The following is a 19,496-nucleotide window of genomic DNA, read 5'->3' as shown; positions in this document are numbered from 1 at the left end:
GAAGGGTTAGGAGGCTGGGAAACTCACAATGATCGTTGCTTCTCGTAGAAGCAGCTGATCATTGCGGGGGGCAGAGATCAACGAACGGGAAAGGTCTTTCCCATTCATTGATCTCCAGGTGAGCGGGCAGTGGCGTGCACGAGCGAGCGGGAGCGCGGACAGCGGCGTCAGGTACGGATTTCTCCGTCCCTTGGTGTTAACAGGGTGGAAAAAAAAAGGATGGAGAAATCCATACCGCTGGGGGTAAAGTTGTTAAGATTTATAATTTTCTAAAACTCTAAATTTGTTATGCTTGGTTAAGTATATCAAGCCCAAGTACCCCCTGGAACCATCAGAAGTACCCCCTGGGGCACACGTACCACATGTTGAGAACCTAGGCCATAGAGTACCAAATCTATCTGGATTCAACCAGTATCAGCACTTGTGTAGATTTAGCTCAGATTTCTCTCTTTATTTTAAATATAGCAGAAGTGGTGGATTGTATTATTGGGAATTCCTTTTCAATGATCTAGGTAGATTACCTGTCAATAAACCAGACTGAATGGCCGTTATATCAACTTTATTCTTGGCATTTACAAGCTCTGCTTTGTAGACATGGAAACAGTATAAAGTATTATAAGGCACATGCCATGTGTGGAAAATTCTATATACAGGGAAATGTAAAATTCCCTTAGTATCATTTATGGCATAGGCTACATACACTTTACATCATTTTGCAAAAAAAATTAGTTTACTTTTGGAAAAGACTGCTAATTTATAAGGCACTGAAGGAATGTCATAATCTGCTTCCATTTTTTAAAGCTAGGCTATGTATAAATTATTTTCAAAACACCACCGCTAGGTTTAAAAAAGTTAAATAGCTTCTATACAGCTTTATATCTTGGTAGAAAATTGGCATAAACCGTAAAAAGTACTATTAAATTTTAGAATTTATCCATGTTTATGTAAACTGCCCAGAAGATGTCTGGCGGACAAAACTCCACATTTCTGTCATCCTTTGAGGCAATCTACAAACTTATAAGAACTTTAAATTACAGTAACAGAAAAATCCCAAAACAGACTAAAGCAACAGCTATCTAATCACACAAAAACTGGGACAGAAATTCACTCTTTGTCATACAAATTTAGGGAGTGGCATGTGCAAGTATAAATCACAATCAGGCTGACAAAGCAAAAATCAGTTTGTGCCTAACATGGCAAAAAAAAAAAAAAAAAGTGAGGTGATGGGGAAATGACATCACGGCATTCTTCTATAGAGCACCAGGTCACATTACTTCATAGCCACTGCGGATTCCCTTCATCAAGCAGCAGGCAAAAATGATCCCCAAGATCTAAGGAAAAAAAACAAAAAACAAACAAAAACAAACGTTAAGGAAGCCCATAAAAACACCCACAAAAATATAAATCTATATCAAGGAACATTTGAGAAGAACTCTTTGCCCCTTTATCAATTTGACCATCCTCTAAGCCTGTAGGTGGCTGCACACTTGCCAGTGCGTGAAATGTCACGTTTTCTGCCTTATGCGATTGTGCATTAATGCATTTTAAGTGAGTTTTCGGTTTGCATGCTTTTTAATGCATTTGTGCTTCGCATATACAAAACACGCGTGTTTTTTTCTATTGCGTTTTATGCAAATCACTAGAAAGTCAACAGAAAGGGAGGGCATCAGAAAAGTTCTCTTCAAAACCGCATTACACTGCGTCACCATTGACTCATGTGCGTTTTTTTAAAAACGTGCAACAAAACCAGAGTTAAAAATGCAGTGTTCTCCCCAGGCTCTTTTAGCCAGGTGCTCCACCCAGCTAGATTTGGTGAATACCCGGCTGTAATCAGCTCACCTCCTATGCTGTAAGCACAGTTGCCCTGCATTTTCAACTCGCCCGGCTACTTTCATGCCACCCAGCTGGAAAAAAAAAATTCTGGGGAGAACACTGATGCATATTACAAAACGGATGTTTTTTATGCGGCCCAACATACATACTGTATTAACATATGCATAAACACTAGTGTTTCTGCCTAGCGTGTTCCTTGCCTGAAGCTTGAAATTGAGCAATTTAATGCCACTAGGAAGGATGTCACACAGCACGGCTGGCCAATTACGATCTTCTGGCACTCACCTTACCCCACACTACCAGCCTATCTGTTATTCAGCCACCAGGTCTGCACCCATACACATCAGTACTCTTAGAGGCGCTTGGCACAGACCTAGACAGCATTCGGTAAGCTACTTACATATAATTTTTAATGTCTTTCATTTTTACAATTCCTCCCCTCTGGAGTCCAGCTTTGTTGATAAGCAATTAATTCCAGCTTGCATGCATGTTTCATGAAAATTCTATACCAGTGTGAAATTAGACCAATAAAAAGCATTTCCTGTAGGATTCTGACAGACTCCCATTTCAAACTGCATAAAATTTGCATACAAGCCAACATTTACCATCTCTGCTGATGGAGCAATGAACCTCAGGTGACGATTGAAGTACATGATTGCTGGGAATACACTGTTTCTGCAGTACGTTTCTGCTATCGACAGTTTTTGCTGCTCGATTTCCTTATCTTCTGCTCGCTTTTCTCCTCTTTTTCCATTCACTTCTATCAGAAAACGAGTGGCCAAAGAATCGAAAGGGAGATTGGACATGACGGAAATTAATCGAACCATCTTAGCTTAAAAAAACGAACCATGTATTCCCAGCATTAGGGCTGAAGCTCCTAAGAAAGAAACTGAAGCCCCATACATACTCAGATTTTTTCTTGTGAAACACCCAAAAAAAAAAAAAAAAAAAATCTGCTATTCAAGCAGCTGATAAGATCTACATTTGAAATGACTTTTTATCAGTCTTGCCAGCTGCTTGAATAGCAAGAGATTTTTTTTTGGTTGTTTCACAAGCAAAGTTGTGAGCCTAAAGGCTCGTACACACACTGGATTATTAGTAACGATGGGTCCGTCAAGACCCTCCCCGCTGGGTGGGCGTTCCAGCGACAGTCCAGCGTGTGTACAGTCAGTCTGCAGACTGATAAGGCTGTTTGGCGATCCACCCGGGCGGATCATTCAGAAACAGCCTTATCAGTCTGCGTACTGACTGTACACACGCTGTACTGTCTGCTGAAAACCCACCCAGCAGGAGGTGTCGACGGACCAGTCGTTGCCTGCAGTCAGGCGTGTGTACAAGACTTAAAGGTGTGTACACACGCACTACTAAACGGACGAGTCCGTCGGACCCTCCCGCTGGGTGGGCGTTCCAGCGATAGAGCGCGTGTACTGTACACGCTCTACTATCGCTGGAACGCCCACCCAGTGGGAGGGTCCGACGGACCAGTCGTTCCTGCAAATAGTGTACACACCTTAAAAAGACTGCTGTTGGGTGTGTGTATGGGGCTTAAGGCCTCTTTCACAGGCAGTTGATAGGCAGTGACATGCCTCTCAAACTCACAACTGCCTAATTAAGCGCTTTAATTATAGGACAACAGCAGCACTGGTTCACCACTTTACAATTTTACTCACCTCAAAGAAAGCAATTCCCAGAGCCACTCCTGCAATGATTCCAATGTTCCTTTTCATCCATTTGTCTATGCCATCAAAACAACCCTGTTTGAGAGAAAAGCCTATTAGAACTTGCAACAGTACAGATCCACTAGGCAGTTCCAGTTTGGGGGAAGGAGTCTAGAACTGTAAGCAACTAGATTACATCATCTTAGTTGTAAGTCAGTGCACAGATACACACAGCAATCAGTTCAGCTGGAATTTAAAGCCCCATATACAACTTAAAGCGGAATATAATCCTGCATTTCAACTTTGCTCTAAAACATTATTTACAGTATATTATATGCAACCAGCATTTTTTTTTTACTAGACCAGAATTGGAAGGGTTACACAGGGCTTTAAAGTTCCTGGAGATTTCTGCAGACGCATTGGAAGCTCAGATAGTTACATTTTGTTTACATAAATGTATCTAAGTGTTGAATGTGACTCATCTCTCTGACTGAGCTGGAGGACAGCCAAAGTGTGTAACATTCAATACTTAGATACATTTATGTAAACAAAATGTAACTGAGCTTCGGATGTGTCTGCAGAAATCTCCAGGAACTTTAAAGCCCTGTGTAACCCTTCCAATGCTGGTCTAGTAAAAAAAAAAAATGCTGGTTGCATATAATATACTGTAAATAATGTTTTAGAGCAAAGTTGAAATGCAGGATTATATTCCGCTTTAAGGTTGTTTCAACTGGTTTCACAAAAAATAAAATAAAAATTGCTTGCTATTGTACACACAACTTAGCCTCGGTTCACATTAGGCTGTTTTCAGCCTACGTTCCGCTTCGATGAGCAGAACGCAGCAGCAATGCTTTCCCTACGGGAAAGTTCACATTGCCATGTTTCGTTCATCGGAGAGGACGTTCGACATGTCGGGACCTTGCATTACCGCTAACGGAGTTGCTGCATTTGGGCAATGGAAAACTGACACTAGTGAACAAACTGACAGTTCCACGGGGATGGGGGGGGGGGGGGGGCACCTGTCTAGTTACCCCTCACCTGTGGCTAAGCACAAGTTGTAATTTGATCCCTGAGCTGTGTCAGCTGGCTTCCACAGCAGAGCAGCTAATTTGTAAACACACAGGATGTTACCCCTATGTCTGCTTCCATGAAAGCAAGAAGTAGAAAGGCTGCATATTAATTGCAGGATTTATATCAGCTGTAACAAAAATGCTTTTCTTTAAAAGTTATGTTGTGAATCTTTTAGAGCAGATAGGACATTCTGAATTCAGGTCTGCTTTAAACAGGCAGAGAGCATCATGGAACTATAGACTACAGTAACCTATTGGCTTCTCCAGTAATGGCACCATCTGAGAATAAGTGGTAAGAGCACACACCCTAGTCTATAAAAACTGAGCCATGCAGATGCCATGCCCACCCAAGCCAGGTGCAGAGGCCAGCTCCTGGAGATGCCATACCCACCGAAGCCAGGTGCAGAGGCCAGCTCCTGGAGATGCCATGCCCACCGAAGCCAGGCGCAGAGGCCAGCTCCTGGAGATGCCATGCCCACCCAAGCCAGGCGCAGAGGCCAGCTCCTGGAGATGCCATGCCCACCCAAGCCAGGCGCAGAGGCCAGCTCCTGGAGATGCCATGCCCACCCAAGCCAGGCGCAGAGGCCAGCTCCTGGAGATGCCATGCCCACCCAAGCCAGGCGCAGAGGCCGGCTCCTGGAGATGCCATGCCCACCCAAGCCAGGTGCAGAGGCCGGCTCCTGGAGATGCCATGCCCACCGAAGCCAGGTGCAGAGGCCAGCTCCTGGAGATGCCATGCCCACCCAAGCCAGGTGCAGAGGCCGGCTCCTGGAGATGCCATGCCCACCCAAGCCAGGCGCAGAGGCCGTCTCCTGGAGATGCCATGCCCACCCAAGCCAGGCGCAGAGGCCGTCTCCTGGAGATGCCATGCCCACCCAAGCCAGGCGCAGAGGCCGTCTCCTGGAGATGCCATGCCCACCCAAGCCAGGCGCAGAGGCCGGCTCCTGGAGATGCCATGCCCACCCAAGCCAGGCGCAGAGGCCGGCTCCTGGAGATGCCATGCCCACCCAAGCCAGGTGCAGAGGCCGGCTCCTGGAGATGCCATGCCCACCCAAGCCAGGTGCAGAGGCCGGCTCCTGAAGATGCCATGCCCACCCAAGCCAGGTGCAGAGGCCGGCTGCTGGAGATGCCATACCCACCCAAGCCAGGCGCAGAGGCTGGCTCCTGGAGATGCCATGCCCACCCAAGCCAGAAGCCAGATACAGAGTCCAGCTCCTGTAGATGCCATGCCGACCCAAGCCAGCAAAATGTTTTCAGATGAGGGAAAAAAAAAGTTAACTATATTGGAATTGGTTAAGCAATAATAAAACAAAAAGGGATTTTAGTGCAGAAAGATGGGTTATAAAAGGCAATAAAGTGCCTAGAGCACAGTATAACCTTACCCCTAAGCAGTAGCCAAAGTACTAGGTGATTGAACTGCATACATTTGAAATAGGCGCCGGTAGACTTGGGTGCAGGATACAGCCGGTATATGGCTGGTCCTGCTGCTGCACAAGTTCCCGGCCGTGTTAATTACCATTTCCCCTCCAGGCCGCCATGGAATGTGGGGAATGAAATAATTCAGCTTCCAGCTATTGCTGGAGTCTGAATTATTGTGCTTTAAAAAGTAATTTCAGCTCTGTCTGACGGTGCCGACGTTACTCACTGAGCGCTGCTTTATATGTAATTCCTATTACAGTTTATGGTGGCACTGGCTGCGCCCAAAAATCTTCCTGCACTGAAAAGCTCTGCTCCGGATTGAACTATAGCAGATTGGCTAGTATATTACAATCCTATGAGGTTTACAGATCTAGGAGAAAAAAAAAAAAAAAGGGGGGGGGGAACTTTAGTAAAGGTACACAGAAGCAGATTGCTAATCTGAATAACTTTCTGCATGAATCTCAGTCCCACCTGCAGGATGATAATTTCACCTGAGAAACAGCACATCTAATGCCTGGAAGCTGGTATCCAGCTGAAAGCAGGTTTACAAGGGCAGTAAAATCGTGCAGTCATGCTGGCTGCAATTCAGTCACACAGCGATAACTATATAAACCAGTTACTACTAGATCAAGTCTTTTCATACAACACATACACTTACAGTACCATGTGCTACAATTCCCAAACTGTACATACCACATAACAAAGACCAATTCCTAACATTGCCTTCTGAATAATCAAGTTTCTTCCAATATTGACATAGTCCAGTTTTAAGCCAAGTACACACTTGAGATAAAAGTCTTAAGCCCCATCTACATGATATGATTCTTTGTGCGATTAGATTACAATTGTATTTATGATCCGATTAAATCCGGTATATCCGATCGGGATTTCATTCGCTTCAATACAATCTTCCATTGTTTTGCAATGGAAAATCGAATCCTGATCGGATATGTCGGATTTAATCTGATCATAAATAAAATCGTAATCTAATTGCACAAAGTATCGTGTAGATTGGGCTTTAGAAAAATGTAGTACGAGAACATACCTACACAGTTATCATGAAGGAGTCCGCACACAGACTTGTCGGAGCAATGTACGTGAAGTTTTATTGTCCCATCACGTGTGAAAAAAGGGAAAAAAAAAAAAAAAAAAGTCTGACCTGCATAGGCCGACAATAGTTTTGGGGCCACCCAGGGTCCCCTTTATCAAGACGGGTAGCAGAAAAGACATAGGGGACAATAAAACTTCACGTATATTGCTCCGACAAGTCTGTGTGCGGACTCATTCATGATAACTTATTTGATAGCCTCAGGGCCCGACACCAGCTTACCCACTGACGTGAGTGCGGTCTTTAGATCAATTGGATTTCAACCTACCTACACAGTCTATTAAGCTGAGTGCACCCATCAGATACAAATTTTTGCAAACTGAGGAATTTGTCAAGAAGGTTTGAAAGACTGATTCTAAAGATGCTGTACAGGTAGTCCTCAGTTCACAAACACCTGACTTGCGAACGACCCGCCAATATGGACGCAATGCTAGCCACGCCCCATCATGATGATGTCACCAGCGAATGCCTCGAATGTTTTAAATCAAATTAAAATTGATGTAAAGATGCCCGGTGTGGGGAGGTGAGCAGATACATACCGCACATCTCCCGTGCCCTGGCATCACCTCCGCTTCACTAAGCAGATCTGCGCCCTCTGACCCGGATACTGTACTGCGCATGCGCAGTAAGCCAGGTACCACATGTGGCCATGGTATGCACTTGTACAGCATCTGTGTTAGGGCGACAACCTGCTTAGCGAGATTTTATTTGCAGAGGGTGACGCCAGGACACGGGAGGTGTGCGGTATGTATCTGCTCATCTCCCCACACATCAATTTAATGTACAGTACTAGGATTTTAATTAAACTTTTTTGCAGGATGAGCTTGTGTGGGGGTGTGGCCACAGGTCAGGACTGCCAGACCACACCACTGCTGAGTGGAGCCTGCCCGTGCTGGATTAATACACCCTTCAGGTACAGTATGTACATGAGGATTTGGGGGGGGGGGGGTCTTTGTGATTGAGGCTTGGGGGCCTGTGATATAGAAATGTGTGAGGGGTGTCACATGAGGCAGAGGCTTGGAGGCCTGTGATAACCGAGGACTATTCCTGCTTCGACTTAAGATGGCCACACCATACATTTTTAAATATCCATTTAATTTAAGAATTGCAATCAATTTTTCTGACTGATTGTAACACTTTAAAAATATGACCAATTACCACACGCATGTTCAATTTTTCCCCAATTATGATAAAAAATGATTGGAAACTGACAAAAATTGCTTGGGTGTGTATATTAATAAATTGACAAACACACCATACAATCTTTAGAAAGATTGAAGAAAAATATCTGGCATTCTGGATTGATAAAAAAAAAAAAAAAAAAAAAAAAAAAGTGATTTCCAGTTTTCTTCGATTTTTCAGTCGAATGAAAAAAACTTTTGATTTTTTTTGGGAGATACGATAGTTTATCGAATTGCTGTAAAATTGGATTATTTTATTGTATGGTGTGTGGCCACCTTTAAAGAGACTGAAGTCTAGTAAAAATCATGTTTTTAATTTAAAAAATAAGTTTAACATCTTTGCCCTACCTAAAACGCCACTAATCTTTACTAAATTCCCCAAACTCCCGGGGGCAATCCGGGCAGCGCTTCCGTGAGAGGCAGAGCTATGAGCCGCAGCTCTGCCTCCCAGTGCGTCTGTCAGCCTGGTTCGCCGCCTCTCCCCCGCCCCTCTCAGTCTTCCTTCACTGAGAGGGGCAGGGAGAGGCGGAGATACACGGCTGATTGACGCGTAAGGAGGCAGAGCTGCGGCTCATAGCTCTGCCTCCAACAAAATCCATGACCAAGAAAGTCGTGGATTTTGCGGGGGAGAGGGTGGGGGGGGGGGGGGATTTAGCTAGATTTCAGTGGCAGGGATGCAGCGGTTTAGGTAGGGCAAAGATGTCAAACATTAAAAACATGATTTTTTTAGGAGACTTCAGTGTCTAAGAACGGATTCAGATTAAGAACTAACAATCCCGTTCGTTAACTGGGGACTATTCTTGCGTCAACAGAACGATTCAGGTTAAGAATGAGCCTACAGTCCCTATCTCGTTTGTTATCCATGGACTACCTGTACTAAAAAAAAAAAAAAAAAAAAAAAAAAAAAAAAGTTCTGTATCTGCAAAATATCAGTTCCTGCAAAATGCATTCATAGTCTTATCTGGAGATCTCAAAATACACCTTGTTGAACAGACATTCATCTGCAGATACACCAGGATTGATCTTCAGATCGAGGTGTTAAATTAGAACAGGCTTTCAAACCTCCCTGAAAAACCTATTGACAGTTTGCAAAAATTTGTATCTGATGGATGCACTCTGCTTAACCTTCCTGGCGGTAACCCTGAACGTAGTTCGGGGTAAGCCGCGCAGGAGGTTTAGGCCCTGCTGGGCCGATTTGCGCAATTTTTTTGCTAGCTGCTTGAGCACACTGATCGCCGCCGCGTGCCGATTCGCCATGCCGCAGAGCCCCCCCCAGACCCCTTGCGCAGCCTGGCCCATCAGCGCTGAGGGGTGGATCGGGACTCCCGATGACATCGGTGAAGTAATCCCGCCCCATCTTTGAATGGGATTTCCTGATCGCCTAAGGCGATCGTAGAGGGTAGGGGGATGCCGCTGCACAGCGGCTATCAAAAAAAAACAAAAAAACAAAAAAAAAACGCGGCTGCGCTGCCCCCCTGGCGGTTTTTAATAGACCGCCAGGGAAGTTAATGGAATAGACTGTAGGTATGTTCTCGTACTACATGGAAGGTGGTAAAATGTGTCTGATTTCTCCCCTCCCCCTCCCAAGACTTCTCACCTTCCATAAAGGTGCATACACATGCAATTTTGAATGGCCAATCACAAATCTATTTTACCACCCTCCATGTAATATGCGAGCCAACATGAATTCTATGAAGAGATTTTTTAGGTAAGCTCTCATGCTATGAGGAAGTGGTATAAATGGCCATTCGCAATTTAAGTATCCCAAATGGGACAGCTCTATGTTCTGCTCAAAATGCATGCAGCAGTGCACAGATCGTGCCATCTATGTACTGTGCGATGTCCTAGCGTTTCGCACGCTGAGCAGCATTGTGAAGTCTGATTAACGTGGCATTCTGCTCTGGCCCCAAGCCACCTGCATGGTTGGCATATTCTCCTTTTCCACAGAAGTGTCTAACACAGAAGGGTTGTGTAAGTTGATTTCAGAGGGTGCACAGATTTTACTTACAGTTGTATAAATATTGGTCACATTCTTGCCACAGTCCGGTGCGATGACCTTGCAGCATGAATCCGGATATCCTTTAGTTTTAAACTGCTCAGTGCCTATCCAGTCAGTGGCATTGGCACCACCACAGCATTGGAACTGAAATAGAGGTCATAAGTCTCCATATCATAATTATGTCAAACATCTTACTGTGCTTTGTACAGGCTGAATAAGTTTGTATGCAAATTTCTCTTTACTGCAAGCATAAATCTTTACACTTCAAACTCAAATTATGAACCCTATTTAAAAAAAAAAATAAAGTATCCTATACTAGACTGTCAACTATCAGGACACAAATAGGCTTTCTAGAAGGGACAGTGAAATCTCACTATACAACAGGTTTGGTGGCATTAGGTTTGTGAGTACAGAGTGTAAGGCCCATACACTTGGGGATCGGAACCCAATCCCTTGGGCAACATCACTGGCCTGAGGCTGTACAGACGCAGTGCAAGCTGTACAGCCGATGATGCATTCTGCTGCTATGCAAGGAGCAGAGGGCCAACGGAGCGGCGCCTGACAACACACTGGAGGTAATAAAGTTATATGGACAGAGTTCATCCACCTGGCAGTTCACTGGCGGAGCAGCATTTGCTGCTCGGGGCTGCTGTACACACACCCCGAACTATTGGCAGAGGTGATTATTGGCCTCTTCAGCCAGCTTTAATCAAGCATGTGTATGGGTTTTAGGCTCCTTAGCTTGTGTTTTTAATAATCCTAACATTTTCTCCCGTCACTCAAAGCACTCGAGAGCAGTAGCCACTAAAGGGGATGCTCAATAGGCCCCTTTGCTCTTTTGAGAGTCTTGCCCAAGGATGCCTTACTGAACAGGAGAGCCAAGGTTAGAACCCTGGTCTCCTGTGATGGTCACTGCTGTTTTTGGTTAAATGGGAGAGGATAAACCCACTGGTCTCTTGTGTTTCCCACCCAACTTTTGCAGTTTCATTGGGAAAATGTTAAGTTCCATCTTTTCAACTCTGTTCAGAACCAAGTTGCATTATAAAAAAAAAAAAAAATTACCTGGGTCTTCTAGGCTTCTAATGGCCCCCTGCAGCCGCCCTGTTCTAACGTGTGACAAACCAATCCTCCAATGCTCTGCAGTGACCCACTTTGGATTCCAGCAAGCCGATGGCCACGTGTCCTCAATCACACTCAAGTCACCGGGAGCAGCCTGTGCAGGTGCAGTACAGAGAAAGTTACTGTGCATGTGCAGGATGCTCCCGGCGACCCACACTGCCAGGGCCATGCAGGTGCAGTGACCATCGACTCGCCGGAACCAAATGTGGGTCGTTGAAAAAAGGCCCGAAGGGTCTGTTTGTGATGGCACAAGCAGGCTGGTAGAAGCCCCAGGTAAGCTAAACTGGCTTTTCAGCTACTTTAGTTTTCTTTTAGAGGAGGAAGAAGAGCAGATTTCACAGTGCAAAAAAAAACAAAAAAAAAACAAAACAAAAAAAAAAAAAAACACACTAGTTAGGGAACAGTCTTCCCTTGTGGCTTTTCCTTGACTGGACCAAAGAATCACCAGCCTACAGCCATCTTAAAAGCAAGACAAATCAGAAAGGGGAGATTTAGGGCTGGTGCACACCAGAGTGGTTCTGGAGCGTTAAAAAAAAAAAAAAAAAAAATTAATAGCAGTTTGAAAACTGCTTGGGTAATGTATTTTAATGGGCTGGCGCACACCAGAATGGTTAGTTTCCTCAAATGCAAACTTGGGGGCTACAGCATTTTTTAACATTGAAGCTGAAACTCCTCAGCAATCTAAAGTATAGGAAAGTGGAAAATTGCTCTGAAAACGTTAGATCAGAGCAGTTTTCCAGGAGTTAAAGAAGCTGTTCAGTAACAGCTTTACTGTACTGTAACAAGAGATGAAATTTGCTACACAAAAAAAAGCTCCAATAAAAGCTAGGCATGTTAAGAAACTCTCTAAACATGCCTAGAATCGCTCTGAAAATCTGCTTCAAAAACCTAGCGCTTCAGATCTGCTAGAGGTTTTTGGTGTGCACTGGCCGAGATTTCGGCTGGCAGAGCAGATTGTGCACTCTAGCAGGCAGTACAATGCTACTGCAGCAGAACAATCGCCGTCAGATTTCTGCCAGCATGCACACATTGTGGCTGCTTAAAGTGACTCCGAGCTCATAAAAAAAAAAAAAAAAAAAAAAAAAAAAATGAAAGTTGTACTCACCTGGGGCTTTCTCCAGCCCAGTGCTGGTCGGGAGGTCCCACGACGGCGTCCTGGCTCTTCTTCTCCCCGCTCCGGAATGGCTGACAGGCCGCAGCCCGGGTGACTCGCCCGAGTGTCAGGCTGCTCCTTCTGCGTATGACGCGGATTACGTCACACGCCGGCCGCCTCGTGTCATCACGGCGGCCGGCGTAAAAGTACTGAGCATGCGAGCTTTAATCGCGCATGCGCAGTACTTTCACGCCGGCCGCCATGATGACGCGAGGCGGCCGGCGTGTGACGTCAGCCGCGTCATACGTGGAAGCTGCAGCCCGACACTCTACCGAGTGTCACCCGGGCTGCGGCCTGTCAGCCATTCCGGAGCGGACAGTTGTCCTTTAAGATTCCTGCCAGAGTGGAATCTTGATCCAACCATGGCCAGCTATCCAGGGGATTCTACTTAGCTGAAACAAAGCTTCCCAATTCTAAATCTCAGAGCTTGTGATACAGAGTGCCGCCAAAACCCATCACCATGAAAACTAAAAATTTATACTATACAACATTTCTAGTATGAAGTAGAACAAAAATACAGAGCATGGGAATTTTAATACTCACGGTTTGCTGTATCCCATCTATTTCTTCCTTTGCTGTATTAGAGTGTGTGTAATTGGCCATACTGCTATTAAAGGAATCTCTATAGACAGTCTGAAACTACAAAAAGATAAAATAAGCTGTGGGACTGCAGTAACAGTTTACAATTTAAAAAGACAATTTGTTTACTGTAAAAAGTCTGTTCAGCTTTTACTTTTTTTTTTATTAAACTACACTTATGAAAGCTATTCAGACATGTACATTTTATATCACTATGTATAGGAATATTCATTAGCTAGGAAGCTGAATGAGGTCATGCTTGTCCAAATCTACTGCAGCCAGCAGTGGTGCCAAGCAGTGCCAAATACACTGCAGGTAATGTGAACAGGACCTATGGGCACATGCTGCATCATTCCTGGAGCTGTGAACAAGACCTAAGGGGTCAATGCATTGTTCCTGGAGCAGGACCTAAGGGCACACACTGCATTGTTCCAGGAGCCATTTTGCATACTGTGGATACCTAAACAGAGCTGGTGGGACAATGGGGGGGGGGGGGGTGAGAAACCTGTTCAGTGTCAAGATAGACTTACCTGATTACGGAAAACATATCCGGAAATGGCAGCAGCTATTTCAATGAGGAAGATGAAAACCAGCAAGACGGCAAACTGCAAACAGATAGTAGGAAGCAGAAGAGTCACATTAAAAACAGATGTAGCTCAGTAGTTAGGTTGTAACTTCAAGACTCATGTGCTTACCGTGGTCACCATGCAGTAGTTCTCCTTGGCAGCTCCGCAACAACCAAAGAATGAAATGAAGAAGATGACCACGCCCACCACAATGAGGACTATAGGGGCTCCGGATGCAGAGGCACTCTTTATTGCCAGTGATTTGTTAAGATAAACCTGCACATAGATTCCCAGGCCTATGAGAGCAACGCCACAGATCTGAAGAGAAAGAATGATTATACATTTTTTCTACTTCTACATCCTTGTACGTGGACAGACATTTACATGCAGGGCACCATTTAGTCTCCATATACAGTATTGGACATGCAGCTGTAGATTGTAGATCTGATACCACAGAAATGCAAGCAATGCTCCATCAAGAGGTGTGGATTTAATGCAAAAAACTCATGTTCTAGCTCTCAAAGGGCAATTTCACTTGAGGGTAGGTGTACACAACATAAAATGATGCGTTTTAAGTCATGTTTCATTTTATGTTGTGTGCGTTTTTACTTTTTGCATTTACCGCAGATGAGTTTTTCAATCTTAATGTGTTTACGGTTCTCATATACAAATGCATATGAGTTTTGTAATTGAGTTTTATGCAAATCACTAGGAAAACAGGAAACAGAAATAAAGTGTTCTAACAAAAACACAAAAACGCATACCATTGCCTTTCATTATGTGCTTTTTGAAAATTATGCAACAAAACCAGCATTTTTAAAAACGCATATGCATGTGATTGTTTTTTTTCCTGTGGCCTATAGACTTCCATTAGCAGCAAAAACAGCATTTTCTGCAACGCTTGCATTTCTGCTTAGTGTGCACCTAGCCTTAAAGTTTGTTAAGGGAAGGTCCAAGCAAAATAAAAAAAAAATAAAAAATAAAAAAAAAAATAGTTTCACTTACCTGAGGCTTCTACCAGCCCCATGCAGCCATCATGTGCCCTCGTAGTCACCCACTGCTGCTCCAGTCCCCCACTGGCAGCTTGCTGACCTCGGAGGTCAGCAGGTCGCATTGCGTACATTTTTACGCATTCCCGCTAGTGCAGGAACATTAACATACATTTTTGCGCGTTACTGGTTCAATGCGTAAAAATGTACGCATTGAACCACTAACGCGTAAAAAATGTGTTCATTTTTACTCAATGCCGCTAATGCATAAACATTAACGCAATGCGACCTGCCGACCTCCGGGGTCAGGAAGCTGCCAGCGGAGGACTGGAGCAGCAGTGAGTGACTACGAGGGCACAGGATGGTTGCATGGGGCTGGTAGAAGCCTCAGGTAAGTGAAACTTTTTATTTTGCTTGGACACTCCCTTTAAAGCGCTCATGAAGTGAGAGGGATGCAGGGGCTGAGTTTTATTTTCTTTTAAATAATGGTCATGTCTGAGACAACTCATGGAGAAGCATGTGATTTGTTCAGCTGATTGACCACAGCAACAGATGCGCTAAAGCAGGATGAGATTTGCAAAGCTCTGATCATGACTAGAAAATCAGACTTCCATATCAATACCCATCACCTGACCAAACTGATCACATGCTTCTCCATTAGCTCTCCTAAGCCCCGTCCACACGAGGCGATCTGGCAGCTCGATTAGCTGCTGGATCGCCTCTTCTGCATCCGCCGCGTCCCCGCTCGCCCGGATTCGATGCGCCCTCGTCCCCACGCCGCTTATCTTCCGCTCGATTCCTTGCCATTGTCCCCTCGTGGGGAACGAGCAGGGAATCGGCGGCGGCAAAAATCGGACCTGATGGATCTACTCGAGCCGCATCAGCGGCTCTATTATAAGGAACATCGCTCCATGTAGACGGAGCTCTAGACATGACCATCACCCCTCTTAAACAATGCAAATTGCCTGTCCAGCAAATCCTCTCATTTAGATTGACTGCACATTGCATAATGCACCTGTCATACCATACAGTCCATTACAATGTACTGTACTTTAAAGCCCCATCTACACAATAAGATTAAGATTCTATTTACGATCTGATTAAATCTCACATGTCCGATCGGGATTCAATTCGCAATGGCAACTCGAATCCCAATCGGATATGTCAGATTTAATCGAATTGCACAAAGAATCGTATCGTGTAGATGGGGCTTAAGGCCCATATATCCAGACAGTGACCTAAACAGCAAATCTCAACATTCAGAACACTGAAATATTACACTTGTAGAACGCCTTTTTTTTTTTTTTTTTTTTTTTAACACAGCTAAAAATCCTGGCTTAAAAAAATAAAAAATAAATTAAATATTGTAATGCTAGTTTATATCTACAGCATCAGTTGGCTGTGGGTGCTGCTGCTAGGATTGCACTCTGCTGTCCATAAGTCAGGCAGACACTCTGAAAAGACTGCAGCTTATATATAGTCTGACTCAGGAAGTGGCCAGTGTCAGTCCTATGGCCAGTGCATATTGCCTGGCTATCCTGCTGATCCACTGCCTCTAACACTGAAAGATTAGCAGGATGCCAGGCAACCAGTATTGTTTAATATCCCTCTCCCATCAGGTGCCATTTAAAATTTTAACTATGACTCATGTTACTGGACCACAAACTAGCATTATGGGGAAAGGAGGGTGAGCTAAATGGGGATCCAGGACACTGAAAAGTAGGTAAGTTTGGCAAGTATGGTTTCCATTCATTTATGCAATTTTCCAGGAAATAGGCGAGAGGTTTCTAGTAAGAAGCATTTCTAGCAAGCAGCACATCAAATCTTGTACAATTACCCCTAGTACAAGCATTCCACATATTCTTTTCCAGCTGTGACACTCAGATTACAGTAATGTTCATGAACTCCCAAGCTTCACATTATCCCATGATGTTGCATCAGCCCACAGGTTTCCAGCAACTACAGCCTTTTGCAAGACATCTGGGGATGGGCAGTCTTACCAGGAATTTTTACAGAACAGGATACAGACAGCAGTACCCAAGAGCTAAAAAGGTAACAGGCATTGTGGGACTTTTCTAGGTTTCAGGAACACAAAACTGCCACATTCAAAAATCATTTTTATGACTCGCTTATAAAATGCTTTAGTTGCCCAATGCAGTCCAAACCATTGCATTCCACTCAAAATATATCAAAAGAGATCCATATCCCATCAAAAATAGATAAGAAATATTTTATCTATCAATTTGAATGTATCCCCTCTATAATACATACTATATTGTAGGCTGGAAAGTGGACCTGAACTCACACAGAAAACAAGGGAAACATAACAGAAATGCACCCTGCATGTATTTAAAGGGTTTAGCCTGTGTAATTCCCCCTCATTTGTGTAATCACTAGTTGTAATTTGATCTCCTACCAGAATCAGAAAACTTCACCAAGTGCGACCAAGTCACACCCGGAATTGCTTGCGGTTACATGGCAGAGACAAAGTAGAGAACAGCCAGTACAAGCAAGCATCAATACATACAAACATATGGGCTTCCAACTTCCCCTAAGTACCGATGTGTGCATTAGAGTCCGCAGGAGGTGAAGTTGATAGACTGGCGTTGCTCGTTGCTGGAAGGTATGTCCAGCACTGCTGCAGCTTGGTGCCGGGGGGGGGGGGGGGGGGGGGTGTTCAAAGAGACCCAGAGGAGGCACAGAGAAAGCGGGCACAAAAAGACAGAGGGAACACAAAGGGGACAGAGTTTGCACAAAGACGGGGACAGAGGCACAGTGGGGTAACAGGCACAGAGTGGAAACAAAGCTTGATTTGAAGGAAATCAAATCAAAATTGCGATTTTGGGTAGAAATCACTCAATTAAATGTTTTCTTAAAATCATTCAGGCCTACTATATAGTGTATCACTTGGTACAAGAAAGCTGGTCCGGGCACTGTCCCTTTAAAAGGCTTTTATTCAAACCACCGCATGTCCATAATGCAGAACAGTTCCATACATGCAATTATCCAGGATACATCTGACCTGTGTTGCTGGGTGGTGTCAGGGTGGTGGGGATGCCGTCCGATATCCCCTGGTCACTGCTCTCTCCATCACCCTGACATTACCCAGCAACACAGGTCAGATGTATCTTGGATAATTGCATGTATGGAACTGTTCTGCATTATGGACATGCGGTGGTTTGAATAAAAGCATTTTAAAGGGACCAGCTTTCTTGTACGAAGTGGTTGCCATGTGTTTTTCTGCTATTCCGGAAGGTTGCACGCCCTGTGGCTACCCTTTTTCCCCACCATACAAGTGGTCTGGGGTGGACAAGGAAAAAAATCACATTGTTTTGGTGTGTGCAGGCTTAGCCCTCCACCTCCAGTACTGGGTGCCAAGTAAATCCTTCTCAAGTGTACAAACTACTATAGTGTATGCCTAGCTGTATATTTTAAATCCTATGCATGCTGGCCTTTTAAGACATCACAGCGGGTTAAACGTAAAATCTATACTTTATTATTTAGTGTACTGACTATCCAGAAACATTTGCTTCCTGCATGTGTAATAGGCTAAACAGCAGACTGCATCAGTCATGTGACGTGTATGAGGACTATGGCCTGCACATGATCCCTTGGGCAACCGTTTGAGCAGAGTTCCCATATGGGTCACTAACCTATAGGCTAGCAATGTGTTCTGTGTATACAGAGAGGTGTGTTCAAGTGCGTGTGGTCTAGAATTGGTTTCACAGACCAAAGTGCATTATTATTTTTATATTCCTCTAGGGATACTCCCCTTAGTAGGGAGAAGCCTCTGGCTCCTATCGAGGCTTCCCCCGTCCTCTGTCCCACGGCAGTCTCCCTGCATCCCACTGAATGCACAGCCAACAATTTGTCAGGCTGTGCAATATTTACCATTCCCAGCGGGGGCGCTGTTGTAGCTCGGCTCAGAAATAGGCGGGAATAGCAGATCTCAGTCAGGTTCGCTCTACTGCGCAGGCGACTTGTGCCTGCACAGTAGAGCGGACCAGACTGGGATCGGATATTCCCGCCTATTTCCAAGCAGAGAGCCGCTACTGCACCTGCTCTGGAGCTGGAAAGGTAAATATCTACAGGCCCACTGTTCGGAGGGGCACAGCGAGACCACCGTGGGACACAGGAGGTACAGAGTAAGACTTAATAGGATCCAGAGGCATACCCCTCCTATGATGAGTACCCCAGGGGGAATCTTTTTATGTTAGATTTTGTAGTAAAATTTTACAGATTTGCCGTTTAGACAATCATTTGTCATGGATAATGCTGTAGACAAATACCCAAGTACAGTGGAACCTTGGTTAGGGAGCATAATTTGTTCTGAAACATGCTTGTAATCCAAAGCACTCTAATCAAAGTGAATTCCCTCATAAGTATTAATGGAAATTCAGGGGATTTGTTCCACAATCCAAAAACTGAAAATTAAATACTAATTAAAAAATTAAATACTGTATTGTATAACAAATTACTGTAAAAAAAAAAAAAAAAAAAAAAAAAAAACAACAACAAAAAACACGACTTTCACTATAACAAACTTGACTATCTGGTGGCTCAATCAGCTTTTTTTGTGTGGCTTTAACAAGGAACATATCCAATGACTTGCTTTTACCTGCTTGAGGATTTCATTGAAAAAAAAATGTGATTTTGTACAGTCCCTACACTCAGATAAAGTACAATTACCGGTAAGTACAATCCTGCAGCATAAAACAGAAAAGTACCATTGGCTCAGTGGTGACGACATGACATGTACACTTTGCTTGTATATCAAGTCAACATTTCATAAACGTTAAAAAGCACTTTCAATTCAAGGTTT

General features: G+C 44.3%; 1 protein-coding gene across 1 annotated transcript in view; it reads right to left on the bottom strand.

Annotated features, from left to right (window-relative positions):
- Positions 1-542: 542 nt before the first annotated feature.
- CD63 (CD63 molecule) overlaps positions 543-19,496 on the bottom strand; it is a 56,134-nt gene continuing 37,180 nt past the window's right edge. The window contains exons 3-8 of the mRNA XM_068267651.1: positions 13,815-14,003; positions 13,650-13,724; positions 13,084-13,179; positions 10,278-10,412; positions 3,504-3,587; positions 543-1,331 (exon numbers count right to left, since the gene is read on the bottom strand). Coding sequence (XP_068123752.1) covers positions 1,266-1,331; positions 3,504-3,587; positions 10,278-10,412; positions 13,084-13,179; positions 13,650-13,724; positions 13,815-14,003 — 645 coding nt within the window. The 3' untranslated portion in view covers positions 543-1,265. The remainder of the gene's footprint in view (positions 1,332-3,503; positions 3,588-10,277; positions 10,413-13,083; positions 13,180-13,649; positions 13,725-13,814; positions 14,004-19,496) is intronic.

The sequence above is a fragment of the Hyperolius riggenbachi genome, chromosome 2, assembly GCF_040937935.1.
Source record: "Hyperolius riggenbachi isolate aHypRig1 chromosome 2, aHypRig1.pri, whole genome shotgun sequence".
NCBI classification, from domain to species: domain Eukaryota; kingdom Metazoa; phylum Chordata; class Amphibia; order Anura; family Hyperoliidae; genus Hyperolius; species Hyperolius riggenbachi.
This window is presented reverse-complemented; position numbering and strand designations above follow the sequence as displayed.